This window comes from Pithys albifrons, chromosome Z (assembly GCF_047495875.1).
Source record: "Pithys albifrons albifrons isolate INPA30051 chromosome Z, PitAlb_v1, whole genome shotgun sequence".
Classification (NCBI taxonomy): domain Eukaryota; kingdom Metazoa; phylum Chordata; class Aves; order Passeriformes; family Thamnophilidae; genus Pithys; species Pithys albifrons.
The window spans coordinates 69551419-69577071 of NC_092497.1; the positions used below are offsets into that span (position 1 = coordinate 69551419).

At 38.2% G+C, this 25653-nt stretch overlaps 2 protein-coding genes across 2 annotated transcripts in view; both read right to left on the reverse strand.

Annotated features, from left to right (window-relative positions):
* CER1 (cerberus 1, DAN family BMP antagonist) lies at window positions 1–1641 on the reverse strand. The gene is made up of 2 exons (XM_071581317.1): window positions 1117–1641; window positions 1–294 (listed from the first exon to the last, which is right to left on the reverse strand). Exons 1-2 carry the CDS (start codon window positions 1639–1641, stop codon window positions 1–3), a joined length of 819 nt encoding a protein of 272 aa, XP_071437418.1.
* Window positions 1642–8542: 6901 nt separating this feature from the next.
* The window catches only part of FREM1 (FRAS1 related extracellular matrix 1), a 60725-nt gene continuing 43614 nt past the window's right edge, over window positions 8543–25653 (reverse strand). Inside the window, 8 exon segments of the mRNA XM_071580270.1 lie at window positions 8543–10350; window positions 11664–11749; window positions 19560–19675; window positions 20765–20923; window positions 21189–21236; window positions 21952–22190; window positions 23333–23482; window positions 24397–24469. Of these exon segments, the coding sequence (XP_071436371.1) occupies window positions 10151–10350; window positions 11664–11749; window positions 19560–19675; window positions 20765–20923; window positions 21189–21236; window positions 21952–22190; window positions 23333–23482; window positions 24397–24469 (1071 nt within the window). The 3' untranslated portion in view covers window positions 8543–10150.

Sequence of the window (25653 nt, forward strand, 5' to 3'; positions counted from 1 at the left end):
TTAATTGTGCTCATGTACATTTGCATGCAAATTTGACAGTAGAGATCCCACTGCAGGATCTTTAATCTTCTGAGTCTCACATTTACACTCTTCTACAATCATGATTTCTTTCACAACTGGGACAGAACCAGCGCAGTTGAGATGCAGGCGCTTCATGGAGAACTTGCTGGGCAAGCAATGAGAACAAAAGTTATAAAGGTGATCTTGTAGACCAGGAACATGAAAGGAACTACACTTTCCAAAACACAGATTATTCTGTACTGTCACCTTCTCACAGTTGTTATGAGTAACACCCTGAAAGAGAAAGCAGTTTAAGGTTTCTGTTTCAGAAATGGCCCGTGGACTTTTCTAGAAGGCATGAACAACAAAAAAAAAAACAACCAATCAAACAAAAATAAACAAACTACCACTGCAGTTTTTTGTTTCTCAGAACAATGGTACAGGTTACTCCTTCACATCTACATTTACATATGTCTGTGTGAAATAAATTTAGTTGCGGATATGAATAGACATGATCCTTGACAGACTTTGATTACAGACATACTGAGGACAGATGGTGATGTGCAGGTAATACAGCACTTTTACCTATACTATTTACTTGTTCTCCAACATTCTTAGCACGGAATTAGATGAAAGCATCAATCTTCTGCTTAATACAGCATAAAAGAATCCTTGCTTAATTTTAAGAAAACAACAGTTTCTCCTGTTAATACTTGTCTTGGGACTCTGTATATATGCACATGTGACTGTGTGTATGTAGGCATGTACATACATATAAATATATGTATCATAACTCAGAGATACAAACTGTTGAAATGTATATTCATTGAATGTATAATTACTCCCCACTTCCCTACTTGCTTAGACTGTGTCAGAACATCTTTTCATAAAAAGAGTAAATAGCTCTCTGAAAATCAAGTGTACAGCATTCCTGCAATTTAGCAGTTTGCCTTATCAGACTAAAGCTTTTTTGTCAGTGTTTTTCAGCCACTTATCACGTGTGAGTATTCTGAAGCCCTGTGACTGAGCCAGTGAAGTAACCCATGTATCTTTAGTTGCTGCCTTCAAAAAGCAGGGAAAAGGGCATGTTTGTTGATCTTGGACACATGTTCTTACCTGGTCAAAAGGCAGGGTTCTGCAGTTTTCTTGATGCATTTCATTGGTCTTGATTGGCAGGACAACCTCTTCAGATGCTGAATTTTTCTTCAACATGAAATGGTCCCAAAATTTCTTGGCATCTTTTCTGTAGGGAGATTCAGACTCCCTCTTGCTGGAATAATGAGGTGGAGAGATGTTTTCCACAGGAGAGATCTCTCTAGGTGCTGCCCAGGTTCTCAGGTCTTGGTCTGCATGGCGTTCTACATTGGGAAGGATAAATCTGGACATTTTTTTCTCTTCTTTCTTCTCGCTTTCAGATGCTGTCTGTGGAATTGCTACAAAAAAGCTTGGTACTCCGAGGTTTTCCCCAACATCTACTGGATTCTCGCCTATCAGCTCAGGAAAACTCTGGCTTTCCAGATTTTTGTCCAGATAGAAAAAGGGCTGAAACAGCTTTCTGCCTTTCCTTTGCTTTGAATTTCCCTGTAGCTCTGTGGCTCCAAGACATGAGAACACTAACAGCTGAAGGAGAAGCACTGACATGATTGTGGAAAAGTGCAACCCTATAGACCTGCTGCTGTTGCTGTGAATGTAGTGTGCTAGCTTTATATGAGAACCTGATGTCAGCTTATGGCTGCTGTCTGTGTGCAGAGGAGGGGAGGGCTCAGGGGAGACCCCAGTGTGGCTAATTGCATTCATTTTCTGTAGATTACAATTATGATAGGGGAGTTTGTGCTAATGAAACTCTGCTCTCAATCTAGATGATGTGTATTAGAAGTTCCTATCTAAAATCTAGTAACCTGGATGCTGTGGGGGACATGAGTCAACAGGAGGAAATGTTTGGATAAGCTGTCTAGTTTAGGCCTAGGAATTAAGGAAATATTCAAGGATGTGTATTTGAATATTCAATGTGGTCTTCATTGTTTATTTTGCCTTTCCCTTCCATATAGCCAGAGACTGTCAAAACAGGAAGTGTTATTTCATTACAGTAGGAAAAAGCAAGCTGATTAAAGTTTCTTAAAACAGGAAGCTGGATTTGGATACATCAAATCAGATCATGTTTTCAAAAATTAAGTTTAACTTAGGTCTTTTGGATTTGGGATACCACCCACATTCTTCACTAATGTCAAACTTGTGCTCAGACACTCAAAAGAATCTGGTGGGGAACACTAGCCCTTTCTTCACCTTCCTCACAGCAGGTTTGCAGCTGCTGGAGCGAAAACATGTCGCTTACACAGAATGAAAGGTCTCAGGGTGAAAAAGCTCTGCATCCTAGATTCTCAAAGATTAACTGACAGTGCCACATCCAATACATGCACCAAAGCTGCTACAGGCATCCTATGAAGCTGCTAAACAAAAAGAGCATTTAAGCAAAACATGTTAGAGCACACATATTCTAGCCATTAATATCTCAATAAAAATACCTACAGATTACTAGACGTCAAAAGAGAGGTATCTTTGGCAAAATTAGCATGCTATGCAACATGTAAAGACAAGAATCTGCTAGAACATCATATAGGTAAATGTTTTGGGAGAAGGGTTATTTTCAGTAAACATTGCAAACCTTGATTCTAATATGAAAATATTAAAAAGAAATTCTGCATCAGATGTTTTGACATTTATGTACTCTAATCTCTCTACACAATCCTGTTTCTACTAGAGTCTATAAGTAGACTTACAAGTTTGCATTATTCTTGAAAATGTAGGTGATGTGTACTAGATGTATGAAGTTATTTGACTTTAGTTTTCAGGGAACTAGTTTATTGCCTGATAATTGAAGTAAAGTGATTGCCACGTAACATCTTTGTGAGGCACCGACTTAAAGCTTTAGCACAAAGTTAGGGGAGATCTAGAGCTTTTTCATACTGCATAAATCACTTGAGTTAAAATTTGTTGTAATCTCATGGTCCATCTTGAGAGAGACATGCATAGAGCTTCAGCAAGAATGGGGTTTGCACACCAACACTGGAATGTATTTTTGCCTTTCACCTCAGGGGGATGATTTCATTAGGGAAAACACAGCCATCAAGCACAAGCTTTATTGCTCCATACTTTCTGCCAAAAGCAATTTAATTCTGCCACTGGTTTGGTGCCTTTCTTAAGTCTCAAGTTTGCCCTGGGAGGGCAGATTCTCCCACAATTATTGGGAGTGAAATCATAGAAATTACTGGTATCTGCAACAAGATCAACTGTGAGGCGTGCACACACAAAAAGTCCATGCATCATATTTACACAGGTGTGTGCAGCATTAAGGTGGAGCAACAATGAGTGAAGAGGATTAATTTGATGGTAGATAAATAAGTAGGCTAGAACTTTCTCATCATATCTGTACAGGCAGTTCGAATTCTCTCCTCATACCTGTATTGGCCAAGAATTTGAACTGAAGCAGTTGACTCTTGTAAGTAAAATTCCTTGTATCAGATGTGTATTAGTAGGAGTCATTGAAAATTGCAATTCAGCAGAGTTAGGGATATTAAATTTTGAGGTTTTCTTCTTTTTTCCTCTTTATTTTAATTGCTAAAAGAGCCACAAGACTGGACTAATACTCTAACCTATTATGTTGTGTGACGCAGAGGATCTGACACATTTGCCAATGCCTTTCAATATGACATTTGGCTGTTTGAAGCAACATATACATTTGCAGAACATCTAAAAAGGTCTCTCTCAATGTGCAGATAGAATTTAAGTAAATGGTAGCGCTAGAATGATTAGGCTACCCAGACTATCTAAAATAAACTGGTCCCGGTTATGGGTGCAGTGCTAATGATAACAAGGAATGTATAAAAATCTTAATATTGACATATATGTATAGATATTGAACTGTTAATATTACATTTGCAGTGGAATGGCACTGAAAAACCCTGTTCAAAATAAGAATCCATTCCTTGTATGTACCCTTCTACCCTGCAACATACAGCAAGTAGGGCTATTCTTTGAGGGCTTCAGATGTAAATGCACAGAATATTATTTACAGAAGTGCAGGGAAGAAGGCTGAAGCAAATCAGTGTCAGCAAGTCACTTCACAAGCTGTTCTGCAACCCAAAGGCTGATAAAAGAGCTCTTTTCACTTCTGGATCAAGCCAGTTCTAGTTCATGGGTTTTCTTGGATGGTTTTACCTTGAGAGCCAAAAGCACCATGCCAGCTCTGGTTCTGCCAGATAAGTCTAACACTGTTCCTTAATGTCTAAAACAGTATGCTACGGCTGCTTTCCAAGACAAAATATTGGTAAGAAATGGGACCTGGCACATCTGGGCACACTTTGTTTAAATACTGCCTAAATGCGTTTTGGAGTCAGCTGTCTGTGTTACCATGCACTGGCAGTAGATCTCTCCTCAGCCTGTCAGCTCAGGCAGAAACCTTCTCAGCTCAGGCATTATGGGAAGGCATCCCAGCTCAGACAGTGAGCTCAGGGAGTCATTCTGAAGTTAAAAATAGTAAGCATTTGCAAGTCTCTTTGTGGTGACATCAACTGCATAGACTAAGACTAATAACTGACTACAGGGATTGGACAGAGTACACAATCATTATGTTCCAAATACAGCTAATCTCAGATTTCTACAAAAAACAATGCTGTCTCTTTTCTAAAAACTTGTTTTCCTGCCTGATTACCCTTTCATATAAGCACGGCATATATTTTCATTGTATTTTTGTTGTTAAATCTTGTGACTAAATGCAGCATTGTTTTTCAAACAGGTTTTGATTTGCCTTCATAGTAGTAATTTATTCAGGACTCTTTGTTTTCACTAGAAATAGTCACTGTGGATGTTTGCCCATCCTTTTAAAACTGTCAGATCTACAGATGACAAGGGCTATGTAAATGCAAAGTGGTATTATTCATTTGCTTCAGAGATGGAGTTTATTCAGTCATTATGGACATAAACATGAGCTTTGCTGCCAGTTGATGCCTAAAAATAGTTCTTGGGCAGTGTTTGAATTACTTGCCTTCTGTTGAGCTAAATAGTCTTATCATACCATGGTTGATGATTAAATCCTTTAAATGGATTTTATATATTACAGTCCAATATCTTATCATTTTACAAAACACATCCTATTAGACAAACTTGTATCCAGATATATCTTTCACAGATCCCCTATGAAGACCTCAGAACTAAAGAATTAGAACTATGCAGTTTATTCTCCACTTATTGTACTTACCAAAGAAGGCTATCTTTAGTCTTTGTTTTACAGAGTTTCAGAGAAACAGATGACATATAGGCTTCATGGGAAATTTGTAATTATGAAACCAAAAGGCTTTTTACAAGGTATGAAATGAAAGAACAGACAATAGGTCTGTTTAGTTTTTTGCCTTCAACCTTAAATACTCTACACATGAGATACTATTGTGTTTCAATTCCTCTGTTACATTGTTTCTTTCTTACTCATTTATGTCTTCCTGTTAACGTTTCTTTGTTTCTTTTCTGGGTGCTGTGGCAACTGAACTGAGAACAGCAATGTTTCATACTGAAGATGAAATTCAGGTGCTCTCACTTGAAAATATTCTTTTGCATCTTGAGGAAGCCCAGGATGAGTGTCCCTTTGTGTGTATTGACCCCTATTCTTGTGTCTGTAGGTCCCCACACATGACGCAATGGATGGTTCTCTCTCTGTTACAATGTCAGACTGGAAGTTTTGAACTTTCAGAAGCATCTCCTGAGTAGTACACACATATATGTACTGCCTAACTGAGAGTACATCCATTTCCAGACCTAGCCTGAGGAGCTCTTTTGGGTATGTGCCTGATTGCTTCAGGTTGCTAAGCTGTGGGACAAGGGAGAAAGAGTCTGAGCAAACCTGTAGGACAGGGGAGAAACAATCTGGGCAGAGACATTTCAGTCTTCAAGAAGACACATCCTGTCAGATTGTTGTGAATAATTTGAGAGAGAGACGTGATTCACTGAAGAGTTTGACAATATCAACAAAATGTTTGTGGTATAGTTCAAGGAAGAAAATGCAGATGAGATTTCTTTTATTAAAGTAAAATTATATTTATACTTCTTGAAAATTTCATATATATGAATAAAATTACATTCTTTTGCTCACTGTTATATCTAGTACTTCAGATACCAGATTTCCATTCACAGAATACAGAATCATTAGGGTTGAAAGGGACCTCTGGAAATCATCTAACTGGACAAGGCAGTGTCACCTAGAGCAGGTTACACAGGAATGTGTTCAGGTGGACTTTGAATGCTTCAGAAAGGGAAATCATGACCTCTCTGGGCAGCCTGTTCCAGTGTTCTGCCACCTTCAAAGTAAAGAAGTTCTTCCTCAAGTTGAGGTGGAACTTGTGTTTTAGTTTATGGCCATTACTTCTTTTCTGGTTGCTGAGCACCATCAAAAAGAGAGAGCCTGGCACCATCCTCTTGACATCCAGCTTTCAGATACTTGTGTGTGTTGATGAGATCCCCTTTTTTCAGTGTTCCCTTCTCTAGGCTAGCTCCCTCCGTTTCTCCTCATAAGAGAAGTTAACTCATGGTACAAATGTTGTTACAGTAATAATTCAAGAACAGTCCCAAGCAGAAGAAGAAACAGAATTCAGAAACTGTATTAAACAGCCTAAGTGCATTTCTAGTATACTAAACATTACAGCTTTATCACTACAGAAACAGCTTTTGTGAGATTATGAAATAAAGAACACATATTCACTAAAGTATATTTGGGGGTTTATTAGTATACATAACAGAGTTAAACATAACAATATATATAGTATTCTGAATACAAGAATTACAGTAGCACTAGTCTTGTGATGTAAATAATGTTGAATCACAGCATTCACTGAATCTTATGCATAATTCTCTAAAAGTAATGTTTATAATTTGAGTGAGTAAAGACTGGAAGACATTCAGTAAGTTTCCATGTCTAGAAAAATGATGTGGAAAACTTCTGGGATATTTTTCAGACTAAAAACTTGATATCTGTTAAACAACACAAATATTTGGAATATTTTGGTTTGGATGAAGGGCTCCTGTGACCAGTTGCCTATCCATTTTTTTTCATAACCAATGTCTTTGAGTTAACTACTTCTCTATCAAATTTGTTTGAAATTGGTCAAGATATTTTACAGGGATTGAAGGTGTTTAGAAGTGATAAGTGCACAAAGAACTCACATTGCCACCCCTCCATAGAAATTTAGGCTAACTGCTGAGTTTTTTTCACTTAGCTGCTGCATCTTGGTTCTATTGCTCTTAAAAGGTATATGGATAGTTCTGGTGAAATAAATCATTTGTTTATCTAGCAAATGTGTCATCCATAGATGAACACCAGAATTTAAGTGCTCCTTATTCTTATTTTCAGCCTTTTGAAATTTCACTCTAAATAATGATTTTTACCTGAGTTCACTCAGTCTAATTCAAAAATATTGAAGACTGGAAAAATCCCCAAAGCTCCTCAGGATTTTAGGCCCATCCTTTATGAAACTTCTTAGAAGCAATCATTTCCTACATCAACAAAAAAAAAAACTTATTTGTGTTTTCCTTTATTTGAGTATGCTATATTCTTTGAACTTCAGTAATAAAATAATAAAAATAAAAGTTGTAAAAATCTGAAAAAAACTTCTTTTAAAGACAGAAAAATTAAAATTTATTAATAAATGTTTGAACAATTAATCATGTTGAAAAAATACAGAAGCCTTTCAGAGCAGAAATATATTTGTACTGCAATATAAGTATTTTAGTTTCATTAGTGTATTGTATTAGGCATAATTAAAAGAGTAAGCACATACAGTTTACACATTTAACATTCTATTGTGTAGGGAAATCTTAACACTCTGCAATCCCTTTAGGTAGTTCAAATGAAATACAGAAAAGGGATTTCCCTTTCTGTCAGAAAGGCAAACCTGAGGTCACTGTTGTCTCAGACAGCATGAGTCATTTATTACTTACTGATCAAGTAACAAGCACCTTGTAAAATTTTGTCTCCATTGATATCATTCATTTTTTAAATAATTAGGAGAAGTATCTGAATAATTTCAATAGGCTTTATCAAGATAGCACCAATAATCTCTACAGTTTTTATTGAAAGAGGGCCCTAAGTAAATAAAAGTTTATGTTTATGTCTCTCATAGCGAAATTTCCCTGGAATTCCAGAAGACACTATGGAGAGATCTCAAGAGTGCTCTTTTAGATGCTAAATTATTTTCTGTAATGAAAACTACCAGAAATAAAAGCGGGTCTAGATGGGTACTCAAGAGTACTTGGTTTGGAGACAAGTAGCCTATCTATGCTGATCTAGAAAACTCCTTAAACAAAAGTTAGTGTATAGCAAAAATGTCTAGGAGCTTGTCAGAAATTTTATCATAAAAAAAAAAAAAAAGAGAGAGAGAGAAATCCTGGAATATTTTTGTCTGTATCTGCTGATAGTAACAATAAGGGTGAGGAGGTTCTGTCTGCAGTACTCTTTTTCTCTGATTTTGCAATACACTCATATTTATTGGCAACAGTCCTTTCAAAAGAGTTCTTTTCTGTATACAAAGACTGTGCAGCTACTCACATGTATATTGATTTAACTGGTCACAGGAAAGGGGGAAGGATGAGTACCCAATGCACACCAGAGGCATGGAGAAGGGATATATAACCCCTGAAATGGTGTCCCTTGGTGCAGAGAGGAGAGGTGATTCTGCTGCATCTGTCCCTCGCAGGACTGAGAAATTGCTGTGAGGAACCCCAGAGGGATGTTTTGTACCTTCAATGCAAAATTGATCCAGAGACTGGCTGAATAGACAAGCAAGGGGAAGGTCAACTGGTGGCAGCAGGCAGAGAAATGGGGGGGATGAGAGTTCACAGATACAGGGCAAATTCACCGTACTCAGTACAAGATCAACTGTCACACACTGGGCAAAAAGACAGTTTGAGAGGAACTTTAATTTTATGTATTTTTAGGAAGCTTATGCCTGGTTCTGCTTTTTCTAATTTTAAGGCTGGCAGTAAGAAGGTCCTAAAGCAAGCTTTTGACAAGTCAAATATAAATTTATTATAATGTTACAAAATGGTTATACTGCAACTGCATATATCTAAATAATAAGTTATGGCCAGCTGTTTTTTTCCTATTAAGTACTGATTTTTAAGCCTTTCTCAGAAATAAATCTGGATTTTTAAATATTAGTTTTAAAAACCTCAAATCCCTAATAAGGACTTAGATTAATACTTTTCAAAAGCCGTAACAGCTGTAGTACAAAATATGTTTCATGATTACATTGGTTTATACACACATATAAATCCTATTGATGTTCATGTATCGCTGAATATCCCAAGATAATATTCTAGGATTAAGCTTCAATTTTTTTTTTAAATCGTCATTTGATATAAGGTTAGATTTAGAGACTTCCCATTATTTAATTACACTAAAAATTACACCACTATCCTGCAGTACAAAAGTACGATGAAAAATTTTGGTTTATAAAATATAAAAAAAATATAAGGAAAATAAAAAAAATGCAACTCTGTGGAACAGATCCATTGGGATCCCAAGCTGTCCTGGGAGGTACTCTGTCACTAAATCTGGCCATTGATACTTTTGTAAGACATTGTACTAGGACATCCATCAAAAAAAGCCCAGTATACTTACATGACATCACTCTCCTGATCACCCAAGAGGACTTGTTTTTAACCAACAGTCTGCCCCATTTCCACCCCCAGTAGTCTTCCTCTTTTTGCGACTGCAGGGTAACACTGCAGTTTTTATTGCAAACAAATTAAAGCAACAGCCAATTCGCAACCTCTCCATAAAAGCAAATCAAATCAACCTATTTGCTACTTTCTTCAAAAAAAAGTACTTTTACACAGAAGTGTGATGAAGGTTTTGAGGCCTAGCATTTTGGTGTAAAAATACATACAAGTGATAGATCAATGTCTTTGGTGAGAATTCAAAACCTTAATCTAGAGTTAATCCTTGCAATGGACCTCTATACCTTGGTTAGAGGCCCATGCATCTGCACCTCTGGGAACACATAAAATAAATCTTGCTGATAATTAAGATAGTTTTCTAACTGCATTCCCAGATAGCATACTGAAACAGCATGAATGTCCATATACTTTCACAGGCATCCTCCATTCCTTACAACTTTCTTGAACATATATAACTGTTTGGTCTGACCGTCTTGCAGTCAGTTGCTTGCCATTTGCCTCGCTTGTGCACAAACACACAATTTCTTCCTCTCACTGGAAAGTGGTTGGAGCCTCTTCTCCAGTTTGTGTAGGTTACGGGTTCTCCTCCATTCCACTCCCAATGTCCAGGATTGACTTGGTCATTCAAGCCTGTGTGAAATCAGTAAGACCAAATCAGCAATGTTTATTGTCTCTGGAACCTAACACCAAGAGAAGCACGATGTTCTAAAAAGTGCTAAAAAATGCATACGATTTAGTGCTGAGAGAGAAAAACTCATCTGACTGAACACAAACACGATTTAGTATTTAATTAGGCCACTAGAATCACAATAAGTGCCATCTGAATAAGGAAAGTATACTTCTCCACATTAGTGCCTCTCTAAAATGTTTTTACTCTTTCCATCTATCACATTTCTATATCCTCAAAGATGTTTCTTATGATGCTTGAGACAGCGAGGAGAATATTTTATTCCAGTCTGGGCAGCCTCAGATACCTTCAGATTTTTTCTGAATATAAAATCCTGCCAATCTTTTTACACCTTGTGTACACTGCTTAAGTTAATAGTTGTAAAATTAGGTTCTGGTAATTAGTACAGCATAAAACATATCTTTTCACTTAGCCTCTGAGTTACTAAGACCAATATGGGTGGCATACTTTTAGACAAGACTTGTATTCTTAGGAGAGACCAAGATCAGAAAATTGAAATAACAGTCTTGCAGTCTTTATTCTTGTCAGCAGAGTTTATTTCTCTCGGGTTAAGAGAATTATGAGACCATTAAACCTGATCCCAAACTAACTGTATTTTTAAAAGTTAATTTAGTATAGCCACTAAATTCATCTCAGAAGATTACTAAGCATCGACAATTGCAGATAAGAATTGGAAGAAAGAATCAAACTGAATGGACAGTATAGAAGAAAAAAGAAGACCCAACTGAATTCTTTCTGTTTCTCATTCAATGTAATGTGCTCAATAAGAAATAGCTAAATCTAAAATGATATGATGAAATGTTCTTTAGCTGATCCTCTAATTAATTAATAAGATTTCTGACACAAGATGACATCATTAAATTAGCAGTAACATAAGTAATTATTTAAACAAATTAGAAAAGCTACATTAAAGATAAATAAAATTAGAGTCAAAAGAAAGGTGAGATAAACAGAAATGTACCAGCTGCATCAGAACTATTTTGATCATCTTGTGATAAAATGGTAAAGATTTGAAGACAAAAATTGTCCAGCAATAGATAACATGATAAACTCTTCTTTTTGATAAAGGCTTATAATATTGTCAAGGTAAATTATGGCTTTTGGCCTATGCCTTGCTCTGAAGTAGTAAAAGCAGCAGAAAGTTAAGGATAGTGCAACATTTGAAAACTGGGCAGGAGCTACTGTAGCAGTTTCTACTTTTCAAGGTGCACAGGAACTGTAATCTTCAGAGGGGACAGGCAGTCGATATACTTGCCTATCCAAAAGGTCATCCTCCCACTGAAGTCCCACAGCCACTGCATGTGTTGTTCATTAGCCACACTTGCTAGACTCCCCAGGTATCTAGGCTCAAGGAGAGAGAACAGAGTATAATTAGCATTCCACAGAGTGACAGACAGGTCCCATCAACTTATCAACAAGGGGCACCAATTCCACTATAAAGCATATAAATAACTCATCACAGGAAAAAAAAAAAAAAAAAAGGAAAAACCCCACAGCTTACTGGAAAGAAAGAATAATTACATGAAGACAAAGTCCTTAAATTGTGCATTACTTGGAAAGGAACTAAAGTCTTAGTCTCCTTTTTCTAACTGAAAAATTAAATCAGCTGAGCAACTGAAAGAAATGTATACAGGAAAGATGTGCATCATATTCACAAACTGTGCTTTAAACAATTAGCACAGTTGTTGATACCTTATTTTCCATAAAATAATAAACTTCCTGCACTAAAATCCAAACCTCTGAAAGAGACAGCTTCACCCATTTGATAGCAAAGCAGACATCTTAAACTCAGGTTCTGACAAGACTGAATCTTTGAATAATAAATTTAAGTGGTAGTCTGGTTCTGAGAAGTAATCCTAGAATGTCCTGAGTTGCAAGAGACCCAAAAGGGACATTACAGTCCAACTCCTTGCCCTGCACAGGTCAATCCCCAAGCATCACACCATGTGTCTGCGATTATCATCCAAATGATTCTTGGACTCTGTCAGACTTGGTGCTGTGACCACTTCCCTCAGGAGCCTGTTCCAGTGCCCAACCACCCTCTGGATGAAGAACCTTCTCCTAAAATCTAACCTAGATCTCCCCTATCGCAGTTGCACATGCACTGTCTAAAATCAGCATTCAGGTTGCCACATTATTCCTCCCATTTCCATCTTCCCCCTCTACCCCATCCCCTTTCTTTTTTAGTATTTTCGTTCTTTTCAATTTTGCCTTTTGGTTGAGGCATTCTGTTTTTCCATCATTCTATGAACCTGCTTGGCACCTGTAAATGCAGGTATACCATGGATTTCCAAAGTTCCTCTTCACAAGAGGTTTGATATCTGAAAAGGCTGAGAAAGAGTGCATACTTTAGAGAGTTTTCCGCAACAACTACATATTTAATTTAGATTGGAGATCATTTGTGGTATGTATTAAGGACTATTTCTGAATTGAGTTAATGCATAAGCTCTACTCTGTATTTGTACTTAAAGCATGTCACATACAAAGCAGTATTTGCAAACCCCAGTCACTGAGTGGCCTTGCCTCTGGTAAGTCTTCCAACTAGTACCAAACCTGCAAGTACCTGCAGCCTACTCTTAAGCCATTTAGAGAACAAGCTAAATCCTGATGCATGAAGACAAATGTCATTCTTCACATTTGTCAGGGACTGTCAGACATCAGTGGCTCCACTTTCTTATTTTCCATCTTTCTGTCTGCATTGATACCATGTCACCTTTTTACACGTCACATCTGCCGTTGCCATTCCTCTGATGCTGAGCCTCTGAGGCTGTCATTTCTGTTGTCTGACATTTCTGATTACCACTCAGTCTAACAGTGATGCCAACCCCTTCAGCCTCTCTGAATATCATAGGTGATGCTTGCTAGCACCAGAGCAAACAGCACTGCTCACCAAAACATGTTTTAAGAGAGCAAAAGCCTTTTGCAGCAGCAGAGTAAGTCAATGAGCTTATGAGGATTGTTCTAATTTCATTACTTTTGCCAGATAACAAACATAAAAGAACACTATTGCCCCAAATGAAGTAAGACTGTCTTAAGAGCTGGGACAACAACCAGGCCTCAAGAATGAAATGACAGATTTGAGTCCACTATTAAGCCTGTTACTGCCCTGTGTCTCTTCTAAGAGTAGTGATCCCATGGCTTCCATATGATGCCACACAAGATAGGGACGCAGGAAAAATTTACATCAAGAGGAGTTAAAAGTGATAGTCCACAAATATTCTTGTCCCTTCTGTGCAAATGAGCAATTCTTCAATCTGGGCCCTTGGGGACATGGTGTTAAACAAATTCATTGTAACGCTGATGGGTCATGCTCCTGCTGCAAAGGCCTCCTCGATTATCTCTGCCAGTGAACCAAAACAGAAGGGGGTGGAGTTGCTCTCTGCTCTGCTTTGCAGGTGCATCTGCCAAGGGCTGCAGGATAGCTGGATGCTAGCCCTCACCTGTGAAACTGTGGCTGCCCTAGACCGGGTAACCTCATGGTCCAGTAGGTCCAGTCAGGGACCCTCTTAGTTCAGGGACTGCCAGAGAACCAACTGTAAAGGATCTCTTAAACTAAGCAAGTTTGCAGATGATATAAAGCTGGGAGGAGCTGTTGACTCCCTGGAAGGCAGGGAGGCACCACAGGGAGACCTCTACAAATTAGAGGACTGAGCAATCACCAACCATATGAAGTTCAACAAGGGGAAGTTCTGCACCTGGGATGGGGCAACCTTGGTTGTTTGTACAGACTGGGGAATAAGGTCCTAGAAAGCAGTGCCTTGGCAAAAGACCTGTGGGTCCTGGTTGATGACAAGTTGAATATGAGTCAGCAGTGCCCTGGCAGCCAGCAGGGCCAACCGTGTCCTGGGGGACATCAGACACAGCATCACCAGCTGGTCAAGGAAGTGGTTGTCCTGCTCTGCTCTTGCACTGGGGCAGCCTAGCCTTGGATATTGTGTGCAGTTTTGGGGACTGCAATATAGGAAAGATCATAAGCTCTTAGAATGTCCAAAGAAAGGCAGCAAAGATAGTGAAGAGCCTTGAGAAGAAGCTGTATGAGGAGGGGCTGAGGGCAGTTGGTCTGTTCAGCCTGGAGAAGAGGAGACTAAGGGGAAACCTTGTTGCAGTTACAACTTCCTTGTGAGGGGAAGAGGAGGGGCAGACATTGATCTCTTCTCTGTGGTAACCAGTGACAGAACCCAAGGGAATGGCCTGAAGATGTGTCAGGAGAGGTTTAATTTGAATATTAGGAAAAGGTTCTTCACCCAGAGGGTGGTAGTGCTGGAACAGACTCCTGAGGGAAGTAGTCACAGAACCAAGCTTGACAGAGTTCAAGAAGTGTTTGGATGATATTCTCACATATGGTGTGATGCATGGGGATTGTCCTGTGCAGGCATAAGGGTTGGATTTGATAATCCCTTTGGGTCCCTTCCAACTCAGCATATTCTGTGATTCTGTGTGTGCTCTACTCACACAGAGGTTTGTTGGGATGGCCTCAGAAATACTGGTCATGGCTTTTCAAATGTCAGGCTCCCAAAACTACACTCAGGAAAGCTCCCAGGAGTGTTTCAACTATTTCTTATCATGGTGAAGTTTTGTGCATGGTGGTGCTTCCTGTATGTCCCAAGGGTGACATGCTCCCAGCCTCGTGGGCCCACCTATCAGGCACTGAATCTCCAGTGAGCCAGGAGTAAAGATGCTCTTGGAAAGTTTTGTACTCCATCTTTTTTGCAGACAAAAAGTCCAGGAAAGCAGACTCAGTTAATTCAGGGTGTCCTCCCAGTCTAACTGATTCAGCAGCAGGATACCATTCCCCCTCAGGGTGACTGTGGTTGCACTACCTAAATTTGGGGCTAAGGTTTGGGCAGCAGCCTCTGTAGTATCACTCCTAGCTGAGCAAAAATAAAAATAGAGCATTTTATCTGGCTTCTGTGTAACAACACACAAAACCCAGGAACTAAGTAATTTCCTTCAGGTAAACATAGCTTATGCCTGTTGTTTCAATTGTCATAGTAAATGTGAAAACAAAAAGCACTAGTGTGTGTCACTAACTGTTCTATCATTTGTGACACTCAGGAGTGGTCTGAGAAATAAGTTTCAGACATTTACTTCAATCCACATACCAGGGAGAGACTTTAGCACTGTGAAAGTAAAGCATTGTAATAATTATAACGTTATCTAATCTCTTCAGGATTGCTTTCTCTATAGGAGTGCTTTTTAAGTACAGCCTGAGAAACACACATTACTGAAGAGAGAACTGTTCTAATGGCTACACCTAGTTAGAGGGTTTTATGTATTGTAGGGAAATGAGAACTGTCCTGAAGGAACATACCACTTCTGATAATATTACTTGCTGAACCTCTAGGCAGAGCGTCAGACACCGGAAATGACAAGATAACATTATTTATGGAGTTATGTAAATCTAACACTTCCTAATGTAAATTACTCAAGATAAGCAGTCATGTTTTATTTCTGTGTTAAAAAGTCCATTTAAAATTGTTCCTTTCTGCCTTAAAATTTATGCTACCAAACCATGAGCATCCTTTATCTTAGAACAGTTGCCCAAATTAAGGAAATATTTTGGGTAGCTGCTGACGTGGAAGTATTATGTAGAAAACACTTAGCACAATAACTTTACTGACTTTCCATTAACTTATTCAACACATTTTAAAGAAGCTTGTACCATATTGGTAAATTTAACCTCAGAAGATGCACACTTGACTAGGTATGAAGGTCTCCACAGGATGAGAATATTTAAGTGCTGTAGTAAATCCATGTCCTATACTGATGTTGAAGAGGGTAGGGGCTGACTTAGAGACTGTGCTCATCCCAGTCTGTTGTTGCCTGGGAAGTTATCTCAATGCCTTGAAATAGGTGTCTAGTGTTGCTTGCAGCACCTTGTGGTATTCAGAACATTCAGATGAGAGAGGCAGACATGATGCAGAGCTTGCAGGAGTCCTGTGTTTCCAGAGTGGAAGTTGAAAGCCAGACAACATGCACTAGATTCTGGGTACCTTCACTCCTATGCTGAAATCACTTGCAATACAATAAACTGAACCAGTCACTTATAGAACCAGCACAGTATTAAGGAAGAAGACTGTCCTGCTTTGCACTAGACAACACCAAGCCATCATAAGGGATCTAACCTAGTATTTTACATGTGATTCTGCCAGCGATTCCCAATGACTGAGGCCATATGCAGTTAATACATTAATACACTAATACCAAACAAAGTAACGGTCCCTGACTTGCATAGCTAGCAGTAAAAGATCTGAAATCTGTTCAGATCTGAGCTCTAATTAAATGTTCAACTTCAAGAATATAAAAGTATAACATGACTAACAAAGCAAAAGACACAACTGTGCGTTCTGTCTATCCAGTGCTATTCCATTCCCTCAGTGGCAGCAGTGAAACTATCTCACATTCGAGTAAGCCCTGCTGTGCTGCCCCTTTGGCAGGACATGTTCCTGTGGGATAAACAAGAACTGTAACATAAATCAACAAAATTGCTTCTAAATCAGGCTGCTGTGGGGATCATTCAGCCGTAATATCCCCCAGATGCTTCTCTTCATGTAGCCAAGAGCTGTTTCATGCACACAAACAAAACTAGAGCAACTTGTATCAAGGCAAGCACGTATTTGTGTCTGCCTCTATCCCTGCACATGAAAACTGAATCACCTGCATCAAATGGATGCAATGTATGTCAATAGAAGCCCAAATAGGTCTGTATAAGCCCCTGCTTATATAGTTATGTTCAGACTACAACTGTTTCCACAATAAATTGATAGCATTGCTCTCATGGAATAGAATCATAAAATATCAGGTTAAAAAAGGCTAGAGGATCATCTGTTCTAACCTTTCTTGGAAAAAGCATAGTGCAGACAAGATGGGCCAGCAAACTGTCCAGCTGAAACTTAAAAGTGTCTGATGCTGTGGAATCCACAACTTCCCTGGGAAGACTATAATTGCTGATCTCATTGTGAAAAAAAAAATGTTCTCTTGTGTCTAATTCGACTCTCACCAAGACTAACTTGTTCCCATTGCTGCTTATCTTTTCTACGTGACTCCTTGTGAAAAGAGAGTCTCCATCTTTCTTGCAGTTTCCCCTTAAATACTGGATCATGGTGATGAGGAATCCCCTAAGCCTTCTTTCCTCACATGTCAGGCTTTCCATTCCTTTGATCATCTTTGTGGCCCTTCCCTGGACCATCTCCAGCCTGTCTACTTCTTTTTTGTAACCCAAGTTCATCATCTCAGGGTAGGGATGTTGGTTACCTGGAAACTGTTAGTGAATCATCTTTAACAGTACTTGTGCTTTTCCCCTGTTCTGTATAATAGAAAAGGTCTAGCAAGACAAATGAATAGAAGGTTAAAATAATGCCATTTTTATAATAATGAAAAATTATTCTTTTTTTTCAGCGAAGTTGGCTGATTTACTGCAAGCCAATTCTAATATTTTCATTTAATAACTAATATTTATTTGATCTATTAAAAACTGAGTATTGACCTCTGTACTGGTTTTACTTCCTTGTTAGAAATATCAGCTATTTAAATGTCAACTGAATAAGTATTAATAACAGAAATACCACACTTAGTGGCAGTGTCAATTGCTGGTGGGAGCTGGGAAAAAGCACAAAATAAAATGTATTATCTTCATGTACCACCTTTAGTGAGTTCCTGGGGTTGTACTTTCGTAAATCAGTTCCAAGTAGAGGGCAGGAGTATTTCATTAACCAGGATAAAGCTTCCTCAGTCTATGCTAGTATGACATGAATTGAATCATCACTACCCTAGGACTTATTTCCTTGTGGATGCATTGATATGCCTTGAAATTCTCTGTAGGTGTCTAACACAGTCATTACTTACTGTTGCTTACATTTATTTACTGCTCTTCAGCTTAACATCTGCATTGCACACTATAACCTCCATCACAAAATTATCACCTACAAAAAATATGCATCCTCAGAGGCACACCATTTTTGGAGAGGAGAAACATCTCCCAGTAGAATGACATACATTACCAAGGGATCAATTGAATATTGAAGGCTTCAGAAATAAAATATTCACAATTTTCAGCTTTGTTTGGACAAGTATCATAATTAAAGCAGATAATAGAAAACAATTTCAGGAACTGAAATTTTAAGTAAACCAAGTAATAATGTGGAATTTGAGGTGAGCTCATGAGAACAGGTAACATATACATTTTCAAAAAGAATATCTTCCATCAGTTGGGAGGTATTAGAACCAATACTTTTATTTTGCATGTTACCAAGACAACATAATCTGGCATAATGGAATGGAAAGAATCAAGGTTTTTATGCATTCTTGGCCATGATTCATATTTCCTGCATGTCCTTCCACTACTTATGGAATATATTCTTTCATTTCCAACTCTTGCCTGTTTTAATTTTCCTTTCTTGGAGTAATGGAGAGGTCTTTTCAAGCCCCTTCTATTGTTCAAATTAGTATTAGACGTGAGGGTCAGAATTCAGTACAACGTACAGAGCATGCACAATCCTAGGTCAAGCCTCACATTACAATGGCTAGAATTTCTTCTAGAGCTAACCTAATGCTCCTAAAACCAAAATCATAAAGCAAATGTCCAAAGAGCAAGACTGGCAGATTTTTTTTATTTGACTCCTACTTTGAGACAACTACTGTTGTTGTTGTTGTTGCACCTTTATTTATCTCTAAAGAAACAGACATGTACTGTTAAGTTGAATGTTAAAGTTTTCAAGTAGTTATGAAATCTGCAGAGCTGAATCTTCAGAATACAGTGAGGCACACAGAAGATGGCTTTTTTTTACTTTTGCTATTGCAAGTGAAGGTAGAGCCAAAGAAATGGTGGGTCAGAGGCAATGAAAGCCTGTGTCATTGCTGTATTTCCCTTTTGCCAAACTAACTTTCCCATTAGGAAAGTATGCTTACTGCAAGTGGACAACTTTGGAAATTTGTGCTGTGAATAAGGTAGCATCACCACCTGAAGCTTTGTGAAACTAATAATATTTCTATCCTCCACAGGGCCTGAATCCCAGGAATTGTTCTATTTTTTTGAGAACTGTGCAGAACAGCCAAAGGAGGACATATTAAATAAACTCGATCTCAAAAGAGCAGCATTCAGCTTAGGGTAATAGCAATGCACAGGGAACACATTTGTGTGATGATCTCTTACTGTTCTCTGCAAGCCCGAGCAGCAGTGTTCCAGGTAACCTTGCGATTCACTACCAGGAAGTAGCAACTGCCCTCATGATAACTCCATCCAGAAGGACATTGGTTCATGCTTATCTCCTAAAAGAAAAAAAGGCAAAACAGACTTTTGCTCACAGTAATCTGTGAGCAGATGTCTGTGCACAGACAGTTTGTACACTAATGCCCAGAATTAAACTAAGCATGAACTTTGGTGAGTATCCATAAAGCTACAGGATTGCTTAAAAGATTGAAATAAATAAATGCCTGCCAAAGGAGGCTACAATTTATAATTAGTAGCTTTAATGGTGACAGCAGGTTTCAGTTCAAAAACTTCTCTAAAGAGGGTATATTAGTTTGGACACTGTTGACTGTCTCCTGCAGTTTGTGTAGGGCATACAGTGCAACAAAATTCAGCTTGACATTTTACATGGTGGAGGGAATGTATGTTTACAGAATAAGCAAGCTAATATTACTAACTACCACCCATTCTCCCATAGATTTCATTCATTGTCTTACATACTCACAAGCACCAAGGCACCAGTGCTCACATGGTTTGTCCAGGAGTGCCTCTGGATGACAGAGGGGACAAGCAACCACAGCAGTCAAACTTTCATCATATTTCTGGGAAACTTTTATTTCGGGTGAAAGCAAACCTGACTCTGCACAACACTATTATTCCATGTACAAGTAAATAGCTATTACAGGAAGGTCATTTGCTTGAGAGTATCACTAACTTGTAGACTCCATACTCTGGCTTAGGTGCATACTCATAGCTACATTTTCACTTTGCTTTGAGGATTCCAGAATTTCAATGTTATCCCATCACACTGAAATAATTTTTGAGTGCTTTCTTCATAATGCAAGAGACCCTTTAAATCTGGTGTACAGGCCTTTGAAACAGCATAAAAGTCCAGAACAAAGAAAATGTCATTTTAAGATTTGAAGTAAAATAATTACACACACAAAAAAAAAGGTGCAACATTAAACAGATTAATTAGACCTTATATGAAAATTTTTTGCCATGAAAATTCTTCAAGGGCTGAGTTGTTACTTTATCTGTGTATTGGTTAAACTCAGCTTTGGAGTGGTAAGGAATGGGCTGCAGATCTCAGGGTGTTAAATCAATTTGGAAAACAGCATGACTGAAAACAGATGGTGAAAATGCCTATGAAACAAAAGATTTCATACCTTATGTCTTGAACTTGGTTCAGATGTAAATTCTGCCTTATCAGACTGTGGGATTTTTATCTTCCTGGAGGAGATGGCATTTACCTGTGGATTTGCCTTCTTGTTGGTTTTAGCTGATGAGGTGTCATCCTGTATTTTGAGTGATAACATCCCATGATACTTCGTTTTACAGGATTGCAAATGCAAGAAGAACAGGAGAGGGAAAAGAGAGGGTTAGTACATACAAGAAGCTCTTAAATAAACTTACTACTAATAATAATGAATTATAATACAAGTTGTAAATAAAGGGAAAAATACATCAAAGTAAGAGAAAGATACATAAGAAAATAATTTGTCATGACAAATTATAAAGAGTGATAAAGCCTGGAAAAGAAAAGAATGAGAAATCATAGAAATGGCTAATCAAGACTCGTAATACTCTTACTTTGAAAACCACATCTGTTCCATTTCTAAATACAGACGAAGGATGAACCTGAAAAAGGTAGAACAGCAGAATGAGATAGGCATATTCATGCATTATAGAAACAAAAATACTTTATGCAAGATTTACTACAAGATCTTGGTTATAAATCATGCAGAGCATGTCTTGGTTTTATTTCTTTCCCTTTCAGAATAGAAATGCATCACCTCTGAAAACAACCATTAAAAAGCACAAATTACAAATATCTTTCTAAACAGATGCCATTAACTTTTAAGGTTACTATAGCAGAAAATTATTAAACCATCTAACTAAACCAATATATCTTAAGCAGGAAAATTCGTGGGAAAGTTTTAAATAACTGTTCCATGTTTAAACTAACAGTATTTTCCACTTTAAGACTTCAGTACTAGATGCACTGCTTCTAGACATTTGCTGGGTCCACTGACTTCTAACTTTCCCATAATTTATACAAGATTAGAAGCTTCATAATTGCTGAAGTTATTTGATGCCTGTTTCCTTCCCCAAACCTTATTTTTCTTCCTCTCTTGTATATGTGGATTCTCAAAATCAGGTTGGATCTTTGGGGTTTTTTCTCCTTTGCAGTATTTCTAAATAGCTCTCAGGTCTGACTCAGAGCAGACTCTGGTAGTTTATAGTTATTGTATGGTCAGGTAGAATCACTATGAAAATAAGGCCGTTAAATGAAGATATCACATGATAATACATTCACAAATCAGTCCATCACTGAACTACACAAGTGTCTTACTATTCTGCCATTTCCAGTCACTCTTAACCTGGTCCTTGACAGATTCGTCAAGCTGTGTTCCTGTCGCAGGTCCCCTCCATGCTCTCTCATCCCTTTGGAAGGAGGCAGTGGGATCCCTTCCAGGGAAACATTGCCAGGCCTGGAAGGTGATGAGGAGCCTGAGGAAACTGGAAAGAGTGTCCCTCTCTCCCAGAAGCCATGCTTGCTTTGGCCAGAAGAATGGGAATAGCTGCACTGACCTGAAAGCATAAAAATGGCAGATGGTCAGTTCTAACTGCCTGAGCAGATAACTACTCACATTGATATAAGCACATAAACAGCTTGTCATTAAAAGTTGGATGATTCTTTCACTTGAAGTAGTTGATTTGCTGTTTGTTCAGACATCCTTGTTTCTGGGATTAACTATGACTATGATTGCACTTCTACCCATATATGTCTGTTTCTATATATGATAGGTCAGAATTTCAACAAAACATCTGCTGGAAATACCTATTTCTGTGCATATATTGGGATTTCCAGTGCTGTTTTTTCAGTCATGGATAGATAGGTGTCTTTAAGTACCGTAGATGATACTTTCATCATGCCCAGACAATTTTCTTCTTGGAAATCCAGGACAGTATTGTTTCTACAAATTCATTCTGTCAATTGACTCCTGATTTACATTATGAATGTTAAGGAGTAAACAAGTCTGAAATTTTATAAGGACTTTGTTATAACATGAAGCCTAATTCATTGCAACACATTTATTTAAAGTATTGTTTCGCTTAACACCAGAAGAAAAAGCACACATTGGCTTCAGAGGTCTCATGCACTTTGCTAGTTCTTTCTGGGTTTTCTACAGTTTTTCTTTTTTTCTGTTTCTACAGTTGTTTCTTTTTTGGTATATTTTAGGCGCACCGCATCTGATCACTGAAAAACAAAATAATAATTAAGCATGAAGCATTGGAAAATATATTACTAAGAGTTGAATTCATTTGGTTAGGTTTCTTTTGTGAGAGGAAAATGAATCTTTTTTAGAGGTATATAACTGTTAAACAATAACTAGGAGAAAAAAAACCATTCTAATGGACCTAAAAACCCCCATTTTTTACCACTTTAATAAATGAGAACTGAACTCATGTTGTTAAGAAAAGTGTTTTCTTTCCTGGCACATTTCTTATTCTTGTACTCATTGCTGTCTCCATGCTGTGTTTCTTAAGAGGGTGCACATGATTCTGCGAGAGAATAAAGCATTTGCAACTGCCAAGCCTGTTTTCTCTAAAAATAAATTAAAGTCATTTGATTTAAAGGTGAGTGTTAGGAACACCTTGTGGTTGAAAACTGGTAGCTACTCAGACAAGATTGTCCCACCACCTTAATGATGAGGATCAAATGAGAGTACCTCCTTTTGAGTCCAAAATTTTCACTATAGCTTTTGTCCGTGTGCCAAGAACTGCATTCACAGGAGAGTTCAGAACTACTTCAAAGACTTCATCATCTTCCTCTAATCCATCACAGATAATTGCTATATTCCACATCTTAGTTGACATTCCTAATAGAAATAAACATTTTAATTACTCTTTTAAGTGCTATTTCAATTAATCAGGATGTCAAAGAAATATATTAATAAACATGTCTGCAACTAGAGTGGAGTGGCTTGTGTGTGCTATTGTGCTCCTACCAACTGACTGGATTCCTGCTTTTCTTCCAAATAATATTAAGTTAAATTTGTTCCTGGGCAATGATGGTGCAGTTCAAGTGTACAGACTGTAAAAACAAAGCTGTTTTAGAGGTACAAAATGGGACTGCAGTAGATAGGCTTAGGTTTTCCATTGCAATTTTCAAGTGAAAATTGTAGGGGTTGTATCTGAAAAGCCTAATTTTGGAGATGTAACAGTTTTGTTTTAAACACCTGCAGATGGCTCAAAGACTGTGTTAGATTGAAGTGCAACCTTTTAGGAAGATTTTATACTTGTTCACAACAGTTTTGCTTGGTTCCTTAACTTTGGTTAAGCACTTTGGTGGGTAACTTCAAGCTTGCATTATGTAAATGAGAAAAAGTCTTGAATGCCTTGAATAACTTCAGTTGTATTCAGTTTTGTTTAATTTTATCCTGTGTCCTGGGATTCACTTATCATGACTGAGGTCTTTAAAATATATCACAGCTCTGCTCAGGATGAATCCTCCCCAACCTAATTGTCATCATTTTAGCACTTTTGATATTTTAATTTATGTAAAGGGACCATACACCTTCTCATCCTAAGTAAAAAGGCCTCTACTTTGCAAAGAAAGGCCACAGCACTTCCAGAAAATGAGCCAAAGTCTCTTTGACTCCTCTAGCTACCTCTAGCTACCTCTTTGGCTCCTCTAGCTACAGTTATGTAATATATTTCACTCTCCAAAGCAAGAGTTTACACTTTCAAAATCTGAATTAATTTTAGAGTTATTCTGTGCACAGTTTCATACCTGGATCAAACTGAACAAGCTTGGAGGGAGTTGCTGTAAAGTCCTTTCCCAGCATTGCAGATACTTCATTGACCTGAGAAGATATCAAGCAGTAAATGCTATGCTGTGACCTGTTTCACCAAACCGACTGCATTCTGCTGTGTGCTGAAGTTGCTATGAACCTCACTAAGGAGTCTCAAACAGGCAGGTCAACCCATGCATCTGCTCAGGCTGGAAAAATGATAAAAGACCTAAAGAATAAACCTTGTGATGTGCAACTGGCATTCTGTCCTTGCTCATGGCTAAAAAAATACATTAAAAATTTGCTGATCTTATAATTTTGCCTCGTTCCCTCTCAAATTGCTACTTGACAGCATGAGGCAACACGGCCATTTACCATGGGTAGACACTCTGCCATACCTGGCCCCTGGATAGACACATCCTGTCATCTCAGAAAAGCAGCAACAACTTGGTCACATTTTCCTATTTAGCTCTTTGTGATGTCTTAGAAGAAGCATTTGCACAGAGTTGTCTGTCAGCCCCAAAGACTCATTGGGGATAAACTTGAATATGACTCCAGCAACATCCTGAATTTTCATAAGGAGCCGCCAGAGGACACCAGTTTCCACACTTTACTTGATACTGGAATCAATTTCGCTGATCTGTTTAGCCAAGTGACAATCAGAGTAGAATCACTGGAGACTGTGAAGGATAGGACAGGATAGCCCCTGATGGAGTCAATTGCAAAATTCCCACTGACTTCAGAAGAAGAAAAATTAATTTCTTTTTTCAAATTAGGGCTATAATCCTGAGAAACTGTGAGTGGAAAAATTAGTATTTCTCTAGCATGTGACGCTGGTAAAATCCTTGAATTTCCATTTTATGAGGAAAGATAAAATTTCTGAAGGCAAGTTGCACAAAACCTGTTTTATAAAGTCATAACCTCCTTTCAGTCTAATTCTTTTGATGTAAGACAGAAGCTGTCACTGAAGATACAGAGGCCTCCTTGGGCTTTTTCGTAGGCTGAGGGCAGAATGGGGAGAAATGGGGAAGGCTGCCATGGACATGTTGTTGAAGCCCCTATCGTTCAAGGGCTCCTCCAGCCTGAGCAGGAAAAAAAAATGTCCCAAGGCCCCACATTGTACAAAGCCTGGATTTTAAAGTGGCACATTCTGGAAACAAAGCTTCTGAGCACAGTGTCAGAGGAAAACGCCTGCTTTGGTTTTCCATCAAAACTGAGATACTGCTCCAAAACATTCCAGGTTTGGTTAGTCAGTA